The 11,947-nt window shown below is 55.8% G+C and overlaps 1 protein-coding gene across 4 annotated transcripts; it reads right to left on the bottom strand.

Annotated features, from left to right (window-relative positions):
* Nucleotides 1–920: 920 nt before the first annotated feature.
* Nyap1 (neuronal tyrosine phosphorylated phosphoinositide-3-kinase adaptor 1) lies at nt 921–11,554 on the bottom strand. 4 transcript variants are annotated; one of them, XM_041649041.1, is made up of 7 exons: nt 11,194–11,554; nt 9,765–9,916; nt 7,724–8,079; nt 5,303–6,814; nt 4,182–4,394; nt 3,467–3,576; nt 921–1,858 (listed from the first exon to the last, which is right to left on the bottom strand). In XM_041649041.1, exons 2-7 carry the CDS (start codon nt 9,830–9,832, stop codon nt 1,607–1,609), a joined length of 2,511 nt encoding a protein of 836 aa, XP_041504975.1. In that variant the 5' UTR covers nt 9,833–9,916; nt 11,194–11,554; the 3' UTR covers nt 921–1,606. The 4 variants fall into 4 exon arrangements, with proteins under 4 accessions (XP_041504975.1, XP_041504978.1, XP_041504976.1 ...); XM_041649044.1 differs by having other exon boundaries at nt 4,182–4,391; nt 11,194–11,552; XM_041649042.1 differs by lacking the exon at nt 11,194–11,554 and adding an exon at nt 10,891–11,042.
* Nucleotides 11,555–11,947: the final 393 nt, after the last annotated feature.

The raw sequence follows: 11,947 nt of genomic DNA, 5'->3' as shown, positions 1-11,947 counted from the left end.
ACAAGTGTTAAATCGCATCCCCAGCCCCTCACTGGGAGATTCTGGGCAAGAACGCTACTGCTGACCCACGCCCCAATCCCTTCCCTGTGAGATTCTGATCAAATGCTCTACTGCAAATTTACAACCCCAGCATCCTCACCTGTCCCGTGACGAACAGCCCTCTTCTTCTCCATTAGTCCAGCAGCTGAATCTATGGGAGTCTGGGAGTTTCAGCTCCCAGAGCGGACTACAAGGTCAGCAGAGTGCAAACCTCCTGGGTCTGAGCATTTCGTCCGCGTCAATGCGCAGCCAGAACATAGCAAAGCTCAGGAAGAATGGAGTGACCGGAGGTGGGGTGTGGGGACGGCGGAGATGGATCAACTGATCAAGTTTTTGTCAAGCAAGCATAAGGAGCTGAGTTTGAGTCCCAGGCTCCCAAGCAAAAAGCAGGCATTCACACCTGTGACCCCAGGTAGACACAGGCAGATCCCTGGAGCTTCCGGGCCAGCTAGTCTATCAGAATCAGAAGTGATGAGCTCCAGGTTCACTGATTCCGAAAGGCATCTGAGATCAATCTCTGACTTCCACACTCACGGGTGCTTACTTACAAACACATGCATGCATACGCTGGGGGCACACACACCTGCACTCATCACCCACACAAACTAAGTGATGGACAGCATGATGGACTTCCCACTTACCTGAAGCTCTGCCTTTCCGTGTGACTGATGAGGGCGGCTCCCAGTGGCACCTTGGACTCCCACCCACCCAGGGCATCGTGGGAAAAGGAGCACGTGTACAAGACAGGGCACACGGGGAAATATAAGAAGCCAGCTCTTGGATCATGAGTCTTTTAATATATTATTCTGAAAAGAAAGGGATTTAAAAAAAGTTCCTGACAGCTTTTTTTTTTAAATTTAAATAAATACCCCGCCCCCTCCACCCACTTAAGTTTTCCCTCTTTCCCCATCGTCCCAACCCATCCCTGGCTAGACCCTTACCCCAGAACTAAATAAAATGCCTGTTTCACAGCAGACCACACTCACTACCAAATTCTGGGAAAACTAGAAATACTGTCATTGTCTGAACCTCTGCCTCTGACTGCTCCCCAAGCTGACCCATCCCCCCACTTTAGCTGGGCAAGGATGGCGGAGGTCTTTAGGCACTGGCCTTGGGGAGAGTGCAAATTTAGCCTCGGTTCTCCAACTCCTACTCAGGAGTAGGTCAGAAGAGCCCAGAACTGCCCTCCAGACTAAAATAAATAACAAAATAAATACCCTTCCCCGCTCCCCCGGCTCTCAATAAAAGAGCTAGTTTCCCTGTTGCTCCAGTCAATCTCCTATATGCCCCACCCCCAACTTCCTCCAAACCCCACCTTTTCCCATGGTGATCTCCACCTTGGCCTTCGCTTCAAGAAGAGGGATCTACACGCTCAGACCCTTTCTTCCAACATCAAGCAAACCCTCCTCCTCCCCCAAATTTCTTGGGATGCTACTGGCACCTCAAGTCCCCACGATGGGCCTAGTAAGAACCCTCTCTCCTAATCCCTCCATCTCTCAAGTCTCAAGTAGACCTGGGCAGGCTTCCTCCCCTTCCAATCCAGGCGTCCCAAGCCGCCCCTGCATCCTCAGATGGCAGTGTCCCAGAGGACGGTGTGCTGCCGGCGGCAGGGTGGGGTGCCGGATTTGCGGGGTTCAGGGCCCCGCCGCCAGCTGGGAAGGATGGGCATGCTCTCTTGCTTGCAGAGCCCCCGGTCCGGACGGTGACGTGCCTTGATCTCCTTGCACACACAGCGTTTGCGCTCAATCACCTCTAGGAGCTTGCCGTCGCGCTCCCGGGCGGGCTGGGGCGGCAGGGGCAGAGGCAGCACAGGGTGGGTCTGTGCCAGGAACCCCAGAGAAAGAAAAATATGTGCGACAGGGGATGTCAAGGACTTTGTTCCCAAACCAACGATCTCCTGTAGAAACAAACCCTCCCCCAGGTCCGGCTTCGGGTCCTCTTTCCCAGGTTGTGGGTGTGATGGGACAAGTCTCCAGTTTGGGCACTCTTTCCCCAGTGATGCACTCTGGTGTTAGACTAGGCTTGCCTGGCCCTAAGAAGCCAGCCTGGTCTACAGAGTGAGTTCCAGGGCTACACAGAGAGACCCTGTCTCGAAAAACCAACAAAACAAACAAACAAAAAATAAAAAAAGATCTTGTTCTAGAAGACCATGAGATCCTTCATAGTCTCCAAAAACAAGCAAACAAAAAAGCCAAAAACCAACCAAACAAAAATACTAGTCATTCCAGACCAGACAGGCATTTTTCAAATTTGTCCTTGAAGGGGGTCTTTTCTAAACCACGAATGGTACCCGGTAGACAGTCACGGCCCAGACTGGCCACCACCCAGGGCCCTGCTTCGGTGACCATGCTAACCAGCTCCATCCTATCCTGTCTATTTTTGTCTTTAGTTCCTGTTTCCCTCAGCCTGTGCGGGTCCACTGGTTAGTCCCAGTCTGAGTTTTTCCCCCTTTTCTTTCATTTATCTTCCTTTCCTATTTATTTTACTAAAAAATTTTAAAAGCATATCATTTGTTTCATGTTTGAGAGGCTGGCTGGCCCATGCCACAGCTCACGGAGGTCAGAAGACAACTTTTGGGTGTCGGTCCTCTCCTTCCACCACATGGCTTCTGAGGACCAAACTCTCTCAGTTTTTAGGCTTGGTGGCAACCTCCTTTACCCACGGAGCCATTTCCCAGCCCACTTTCTTTTTAAGATTTTTCATTTATTTGTGTACGTGCCTGTGTGGGTATATGCTATACATTTGGACTTGGAGTCCGGAAGACATTGGAGCCCCTGGAGCTGGGGTTAGAGGGGGTTGCGAAGTATACAATGTGGGGTGCTGGGAATTGAACTCTGGTCCTTCGCAGGGGGGGGATATGCTCTTTAACTGTCCAGCCATCTCTGTACCCCCTTTTTCTTTCTTTCTGTTCTTTTTTTTTTTTTTTTTTTTTTTTTTTTTTGCAGGCTGGCCTGGAACTCAGTATGTAGCCTAGGAAAGGTGATCTTGAACTCCCAATCCTCCTGCTCCCACCTCCCAAACTGGGGTCACAGGGATGTGCCTTATAGTGCCATGATCTGTTTCTTACTCTATTTAGTATTTTTTAATTTGGTATTTTCAGACAGGATTTGTTTTGTTTTGTTGAGACAGGGTTTCCCTGTAGGGTCTGTAGGAGCCTGTCCTGGAACTCACTTGGTAGATCAGGCTGGTCTTGAACTCACAGAAATCCACCTGTCTCTGACCCCTAAATGCTGGGATTAAAGGTGTGTTCCACCACCACCTGGCAGGATTTTTTTTTTTAATGTAACTTCAGATGAATTTTTTTTCCTCAGCTTTTCTTGGTCAGAGATTAGATTATACGGGTGAGTGAGTGGGTCTATCCTTTCTTTCCATACCCAAGCCTTCTCTTGCTGCTCCTTCAAAGATAAAACAAAGACCAGACGCTCACCTGGCTCAGGGCAACCCTGGGCTGGCTGCAGGGCCGAGGGGTATGGAGTGCAGCCTGACGGACTCCAGAGGTGGAGGCAGAGCGACCCAGGCGGTACCCTCCTGTGAAATCTAGGCCCAGAAACCAGAAATGAGAAGAGAGACCTACAGAAGTCTGGTCCCTCACCTCCCTGAAGAGGCTGTAGGCCAAACTGTCCCCTGCCTCATGAAAAGAAAGGAGATGGAGATAGTGTTAAGATTCAGGGATCTAGGCTGGGGTGTGGCTCAGTGGTAGAACCCCTGCCTAGAATCCCCCAGTGAGGAGGGGCTGGGGTGTGGCTCAGTGGTAGAGCCCCTGCCTAGAATCCCCAGTGAGGGGCTGGGGTGTGGCTCAGTGGTAGAGCCCCTGCCTAGAATCCCCCAGTGAGGAGGGGCTGGGGTGTGGCTCAGTGGTAGAGCCCCTGCCTAGAATCCCCAGTGAGGGGCTGGGGTGTGACTCAGTAGTAGAGCTCCTGCCTAGAATCTCCCAGTGAGGGGCTGGGGTGTGGCTTGGTGGTAGAGCACCTGCCTTGCTTGAGGGAACTCCTGGGTTCCATTCAATGTACGAGAAACACTGTTCAAAGGTTAATGACTGTAGACATGGAGTTGATAGGAAGTCAGGCAGGCTAGTCCCAGGTGGACCCTGGCAGATTCCTGACCCACCCATCTCTGTATAGAGTATGAGAGCAAGGTGTCACCTCCATTCCGGTGGCAGGCCGGGAAAGTCTGGCAAGGGACTGGCAACGCTGTGCGGCTCCCTCCTCGATCATGGTGGATCCTGGCCAGCAGACCCTCTGCCCCCTGGCTCCTCACAGGAATCCCTGATGCCACCTGGCCCCTGTCCTCATGCTCTACCTTGGCGGGACCCTCTGTACTGCCATTCCAGGCCCGGGCACCGTCCTCGACTTCTGCTGGGATAACAAACAAACAAACAAAAAAACTCAGTGCCCGCAGGTGGGAGGGGCCTTTCTATCCCCAGCAGGCACATATAATGCAGCAGGGGTCGCCCTTCAGTGAATCCCAGCAGGAATGGCAAAGGCTCGACCTCACACTTCAACACACGCACATGCGCACACACACCCACCCCAGACCCAGCCCTGTCACCTTCCTTTCTCCCCATTGTTACCGACACTGGGACTCAGAATCATATATATGTGCTCTGTTCAGAAAACCCTTCCCCTGGCCAGAGGGGCCTTCTCGACCCTAGCATTGGTTTTTAAAACCTCTCCAGGACCAGACAGGGTCAGAATGAACACCCTGGAAAACAGGGATGCTGTCTCTCTGTGGGGAGAATCCCAAATCCTGATCTCAGAAAGAGGGTATGGGGGTTACATTGAGTGTATAGAGTGGGGGGAAGGGCTGTGTGTGAACTAAGCCCATCTCTGAGAGCAGGCCTGGCAGAGCATTGCGTTGCCTGGCAACGGTAGGGGCCTCCCTCTCCTCTCACTTCTGTCTGGATGGGTTGCCATGGTAATAGCTGGGAGGCAGCTGTGTTTAGTTCCTAGTGTGCACACACTCACAAACACACACCCTTGCAGCCCAAGGAAGGGAGGGGCAGAGGGTGGAGCAGGATGTGGCTGGATCACCCCCCCCCCCAGCCCCTATCCCAGACCTTCTTACCTTTTCCTGAACACATTCAGAGATATCTCCCCTCCCCCACCCATACATTTTGTTCCCCATCCCCATCTATCTGGTCTCCCAGAAAACTTCCCTGGACAGGACAATAGACCTGCCATTTCTAAATACCTCCCTTCAATATTTAACCCCCAACCCCAAACCACCAGCAACACCCCCACACCCAATCCCCCTCCTCACTCACTGTCCGGATCCTTTGCTTTCCTCCCTCCATACAGGACCTTCCTCTGTAGAGCCCAGCCTGCCCCAAATGCGGCGCCCATCTCCTCTTCTTCTGGTGTCCCCGCACTGGCGATGACATGGGCACAGGAGATGCTGGCAAAGGCACCCCCATCAGTCCCTTGCTCTTGCAGCTGGATCTTGACCATGGGAGATGGTGTTCCCATTCCACAGCCCTTATTCAGCACCCCCCCAGCCTTGAGACTGTCATAGGCAGGGGGTCTCTTGAGGCCAGCTGCTGTGGCTGGATAAGTCCAGAGGGGAGTCAGGGGGCCTGCAGTTGGATCCGGAAGGCTGTGGGGGGAGGCCAGGCAGCTACGGTGGTGCAGGACCCCAGCTGCTGAACCCATAGCCCCACTATGGGGGCTGGATTTCCCTGGTACAGGGGGCCTCGAACTGGCACAAAGCATTCCATGGAGAACCGAGATCTCCTCCGTCTTTGGCTCCCCAACACCCAGGGGTGGACCAGCTGGCAGGACGGAGTGTGTGGTCACTTTCACCGCAGAATACACCATAGTGTACGACACGGCCTTGTCCTTGGGGGGGGCGGGGAGCAAGGCAGCTGGGGCAGGGTGGGCTGCCGGTACCCCTGCCGCTTTGGGGCAGATCATGCTGTGAGAGTTGGGGAGCTCCCGCTCCCCCCGGGTCTGGCCAGAGCCCTGGGGTGGCAATGGCGTTGAGTGGCTCCGGGCTCGGCCTGATGGTCCCAGCAATAGCAGGTTGGCAGCAGGAGGCGGGGGCGGCAGGGGAGGCGTCTCCCGCTCTCGTGCAGGCACTTGGGGAGCTGGGGTGGAACCAGCTGGCTCCTTGGAGTGGCAGAGGACCGGTAGCCTTGAGACCCCATCGCCAGGGGCTCGGGAAGCAGACTTGGCTTGGGGGAAGGCCAGGAGTGGAGGCCGGTGCTGAAGGAGGTTGGGAAAAGGTGGGGGGATCTCACAAGGAGTGGTCTTGGTGGGTGTCCCATCCCTCCGGCTTGGGAGGGCTGAAGCTGGACGGCGGTGAGGGTGGGGGTGGGGCTGGAGGACGTGAGGCTGTTGTGGAGGTGAGGGCGCCATCAATGGAGGAGGCCCGTTGGCTCTGCCATCTCCTGCCTCTTCAGGCAGGGGGTACTTCATCTCTTCATATATAGCCTCGCTGTCTTCAGAGTCCGAATCGGCACCAGCTGGAGGGGTTGGGCCTCCACTTCCAAGAGGAGGCCCGCTCAAGCCTCCTCCACTTCGTCCTCCTCCACGAAAGACATCCCCCACCATCTCAATGTACACGGGCTCTTCCTCTTGACCACCTGCGTCCAGGTCTCCAGCTACTCGAGAAGCCCTGCCGAGGCGTTGCAGGGGCAGGTTCCCCCCTCGAGGACAAGGGGCTGGGGCACAAGACTCATCGAAGGACACAGACAGCTGGGTGTTGGGGCTTCGCCTGGGTTTTTGTGGCGGAACCTTACGGCTAGATTCTCGGCACTCAGGGGTTGGCTTTTGAGAGCCTAAGAAGGGTGGGAAGGAGAAAAAGAAATGCAGATTATTGAATACAGAGCATCTAACATGCCAGGTAATGCTCTACCACTGACCACGCCCCAGCCCCTCACTGGGGGATTCTAGGCAGGGGCTCTACCATTGAGCTACACCCCAGCCTCTCACTGCATTTTTCTTACATAATTTTTTTTCTCTTTTAAGAAAGGGCCTCTAAGCTGCCCAGGCTGACCTTGAACTCATTCTACAGTAAAGGGGGAGAATTTCTTTCTAACCTCTTGACTCACCTTCAAGGACATATTCATCTAGGTACTTTTCCCACAACCTTCCACTCAGAGCCCACTAGGCTCCTTTTCCTCAAGGCAGTTCCCAGTCTTTTTCTCTCTTTTCTTTTTCATTCTTCTTCTTTTTTTGTTTTGCTGTTTGTTTGAGATAGGGTCTCACTCTGTAGCCTTGGCTAGCCTGAATATATAGTTCAGGCTGGCCTTGAACTAAGAGATCCTCCTGCCTCTGCCTCCCGAGTGCTGGAATTAGAGGCCTGGGCCATCATGTTTAGGATTTCATTGATTTGCTTTTTGTCTTTTCTCAGGTTTTTGTTCGTGTGTTTGCTTTTCGAAACTGGGTCTCATCATGTAGCCTGAAGCATCCTACCTCAGCCCCCTACCAACCCCAGGATCTGCAATTCTCACCCACCCTGTGGCCTTTCCTAAGAGCTGTTTTGAGGGAGTGTTTCCTGCCCTTGAATGGTTCATCTGAGGTCCACCTAAAAGGAACCCCCTATTCCTTTTGAGAATGGAACCTTCCACTTCCTTGGCTCTTGCCTGAATGAACCCTCCCAGAGGCCCCCCCCCTTGGTTGGAATGGATCCTACCGGCTGCCAGCTTCCTCCAAAGAGGACTAGGAGAACAGGGTGGGTGTCTCACCTGCTTTCTTACTTGGTGGTGTCTCTGCCCCTGATCCTGCCATGCTGAGCTTGGTACTGGGGTGTCTCCGGGGCTTAGCCGGGGGTCTTCGGGTGCTACCATCCTCTGTGAGACCTCCCCCGCCTCCTGCAGGCCCACCCCCTACACTGTCCATGCTGCCGACCGAATGGCAGGAGAGAGAGCGTGGGGCCATGGCGCTGCGGCAGGGGTGAGGGGTGTGCTCCTGGGATGCGGGCATCGTCATGAAACCCATCCTGAGGGACCTTCGAAGCGAGGCTATGTCCCGCACTCGGACCCCAGGCCCTGGGACAGCCCCAGGCCCCACTGGGGCTGTAGGGGCTGCTTCCTTACTGGAGCTGGGGAGAAAAGAAGATAAGATGGAACAGAAGTTAGACAGCAGGCCTCCAACTTGCCTTCCTCTGTCTCAGGAGGAGATGGCTTTTCAAGAGCAGAATAACTGGTTCCTCAGTGAGGACAGGAGCCTGGGATAGGGACATCTGAAGGTCTAAGGCAGGAATGCTCCCAGGCTGATTCTTTGGATTTAAGGAAAGCCAGGCACTAGGGGGTGGGGGCAGCATACGCTGTGAGAAAGGAAAGAAATGGTGTATATGTAAGACGGTCTCCCTGCGGCTGATTGACCACCTAACTGGCACACAGTCTCTTCCGTGGAGAAAGATACAATCCAGGCAACAGCCGGGTGGTGGTGGCGCACGCCTTTAATCCCAGCACTCGGGAGGCAGAGACAGGTGGATCTTTGTGAGTTCGAGACCAGCCTGGTCTACAAGAGCTAGTTCCAGGACAGGCTCCAAAGCTACAGAGAAACCCTGTCTCGAAAAAAAAAAAAAAACAATCCAGGCAACAGCCACCTGCCAGACAAGCAGACACACCTGCCCCTGTGACTCCCCTCACATGCTAGCTCACACCTGGCTTCTGGCCTCCCTTCATGCCCAGCTACTGTGGCCCCTGTCACATTACAGGTCATCTCTCCCAGACACAGGGTGTGATGCCTGAATCACTAGAGTGGCCTCTCTGGGTGCTCTCCCCCACTCCCCCTCTCCTGCATGTTCTCTCTCTCTCTCTCTCTCTCTCTCTCTCTCTCTCTCTGTCAACCTCCCCAGCTCACTCCTATTCCCTTTCTCTGTCCTGGGTGAGTGAAGGGGGGGGGGCGGCTGGCAGAGAAGAGGGGAGCGCTGCCTGCTGTGGGGTGGGCTCCCATTAAGGCCCTGTCTACTAACCCTTCATTAGGGAGAGATCGCTGTAGTGATCGCTCTGATTAATCTAATTAACAACAAGAATTAAACTCCACAGTTGCGAAGAGGGAGAAGGGAGCTGGGAGGTGGTTCTGACTCAGGCTCCAAGAGGCTGTGCAGTCAAAGGGAAAAGAGGAGGAGGAAGCTGAGAGAGGCTAGGCCTGGGTTCCTGGGAGGGCAAGGAGAAAGAGTTGGGAGGGACGCAAGAGTGGGGGGTATGAGGGTCTCCACCTGCTCTTCTGTAGGACTTAGCCTATAAATCCCCTAAGGCCACACACACACACACACACACACACACACACACACACCTCTTTAGTCAGTCACTTCCTCCACAAGAGGAGACTGGGTGAGACACATGAACGGTCTCGAGGCCCCTAAAATGACCCTCTCCCTAGACCCTGTGAGGACAGAGGGGTGACCCTCTCCCTAGACCCTGTGAGGACAGAGGGGGCTGCCCTTTCCAAGATCAGGTGACAGGGGAAAGCCAACAGCCAGCCTTAGAATAACAGAAAAGAGAATTGGGGAGGGACTCGGGGCCCATAGGCATAAAGAAAAGCCAACAGGGCTCTCTCCAAAGCTGGAAGGCATGCCCTAGCCATACCCCTCTCTCAGGGAGCCAGGAACAAGACTGGAAGGAACCAAGCATGGACACTGGCAGCCATTCTGTGCTAAGTCAAAAACCAACTGGGGAAAAGAACTCTCATCAGTGACAAGGCCGATGGGCTCCAGGAGGGGAGGGGTTGTGGCCCAGGGGACTGTGCAACAGGCCGAGGGACAGGCTAGGGCCTTACCTCCTTTTGGCCTCCTCTTCTTTGTGCTGTCTCCACTCCAGCTTGGTTTTTCGGTAGAGAAGGTTCATGTCGTGGGGCAAGAGGTGGGGGCTGAGGGGCCCTGCTTAATGCCACCAGGCCCGGGGGGCGGCCCTCCCTGGGTCCCGGATCCACTTGAGAAGGGGAACGAACGGGTGAGAAGGAGAGAAGGGGAGAGAGGGTTGGGGAGGGAGGAGAAGGAGCAGAGACATGATTTGGGTCTCCCGAAGAGGAAAACACAGGCGCAGAATATCCAGTACAGTCTATGGGACCCCTCCCAGACAGACAGACATACAAGCGTGTGTGTGTGTGTGTGTGTGTGTGTGTGTGTGTGTGTGTGCAGAGTCACACACCCTGACAAAGGTGTTCGGAGCCATTCTGGAGAGATCAGGTTAACAGCGATCCCCATCCTGTGTAAATACATCCTGAACCACCAGAGCCCCACAGACCACACAAACATACAGCAACTCTGTAGGCACACAGTACGTATAGACACAGCACCCTGCCACAGATGTACCTACAAACTGGGGCAGACATAGAGGGGCATAGGTAAACACAAACCCAGGAACAGCGAACACAGACATAAACACCCACCGACACACCCACCGATACACGCAGACCTCTAGCACACAAATCTGCTCTGGAACTGGTCACACCTACAGACAAGGAGTTGTGCTCAGGGCCTACTTGCGTACACTGCACCCAGCTAGGGAAGGGGGGGCAGTTAGGTTTGCTACCCTCTCTTGGGCCCTGAGGCTTAATGGGGGATCATCAGGACAGGGTGGGGATGCAGAAGGAAGGATGGTGAGACTGAGTTGGGCAACTAAAATCCCACCCATCCATCTACCTTCACTCCCTGGAGTGCCTGCTTTTCCAATCCTGGGCCTGGACCTCCGTCCACCTCTATTCGAGCACCCTGGTCCTTCAGCAATGGTTTCTGCCTCCCTCCTCTTGCTGATGGCCCAAATCAAATCTACCTTCTTTCTGTTCAGGATTTAGGAGAACCCCGGCTTTCCCCTAAGTAGTCCCGCCCCTGAATCCCACCCTGGCAGGGGCGGGGGTCTCCAGTCTGGCCCCATGGCAACCTTCTGGGCTGCGGCCTCCTTACCTGCGCTTTTGCGTCCCTTCCCCCAAACACACTCTCTCCCTTTCGCCTTCAGCCTCACGTCTCCTCCCTGGAGCCCCTCCTCACAGCCGTCCTCCTCCTTCCCCAGTTTGTTCCAAACCTGGCCTGCTTCATCCCCCCCCCCCCCCATCCAAAGGCCCCAGGTTCCCGGGGCACCCCCTCCTCTTCCCCTTGTCCTGCTATCCTGGGTGTCTCCGCCTCTCGCCCCGCCAATCCTCCCTGCCCCTAGTCCCCCCCATCACCACCTCCCCGCATGAAGCCTCCCCAGTTTCTACATCACTGTACCTGGCCTGCCGGGCACCGGCCCCCCCATGCCGGGCTCCGCCCGGAGCAGGAGGAGGGAGGAGGAGAGACAGAGAGAAACTGGGGGAGCCGAACTGGGCCCTGCCGCAGAGACAGCCCCGCCTCCGGGTCCGCCCCCAGACCCGCCCCCGGCCCCAAACCCACCCTTCCACACCCTCCAAGGACAGAGGGGGAACGGCGGTGCGGCGCTGCACCAGCAGGTTGGGGTGGGGAGCACAGGGCCCGCGGAGCGGACAAGGGAGCTCGAGAGGCAGGTCTTGGGGTGCGGGAGTCCCGCTCCCCAGCTTTCGGGTGTCTGGTCCTAAACGACCCGAGCCCCCTGCCCAGACGGGCGGTGCTGGGTTGGGTCTCCCAAACCCCAAGCGGAGCGGGGTGCTCAGCGGCGCCCCCCAGCGGGAGTCTGGAGGTCGCACCCACCCGGGAGCCCAGTGCGCCTTAGCGCTCCCGGGTGGGAGGCTGCGACTGCGGTCCCTGGGTGCTGCCAAGCGGTGAGGCTGGCAGAGGGGCTCCGAGTCGGCCGCCCGGAGACCGAGGCGTCTGTTCATCAGGGGGCGTGCTCGTTTGGCCTAGTCCCCGCGGTGCCCCCACCCCCACCCCGCCCTAGGTGAGGGGAGGGCAGGAGAGCTGGCTGGCTTGGTGCTGGGCCTCCTCCCCTTGCAGCCTCCCAGGCGCCCGGACCTTGTTCCATCGTGTGGGGCTCAAAGTCTCCCCGCACGTCCGCCCCCGCGGTCCAAGT

This window comes from Microtus oregoni, unplaced genomic scaffold (assembly GCF_018167655.1).
Source record: "Microtus oregoni isolate MIOR12 unplaced genomic scaffold, Mior012 000003F_ref0000135, whole genome shotgun sequence".
Lineage (NCBI taxonomy): Eukaryota > Metazoa > Chordata > Mammalia > Rodentia > Cricetidae > Microtus > Microtus oregoni.
The sequence above is the reverse complement of the archived record's forward strand: the minus strand, read 5'-3'. Positions and strand labels throughout refer to the sequence as shown.

Coding starts and splice junctions, on each gene's coding strand:
- Nyap1 (XM_041649041.1), bottom strand. CDS start 9,832: ATGAACCTTCTCTACCGAAAAACCAAGCTGGAGTGGAGACAGCACAAA. Junction 8,080..9,764: donor GAAGAGGAGGCCAAAAGGAG/GTAAGGCCCTAG, acceptor TTTTCTCCCCAG/CTCCAGTAAGGAAGCAGCCC. Junction 4,395..5,302: donor GAAAGCAAAGGATCCGGACA/GTGAGTGAGGAG, acceptor TTGTTATCCCAG/CAGAAGTCGAGGACGGTGCC.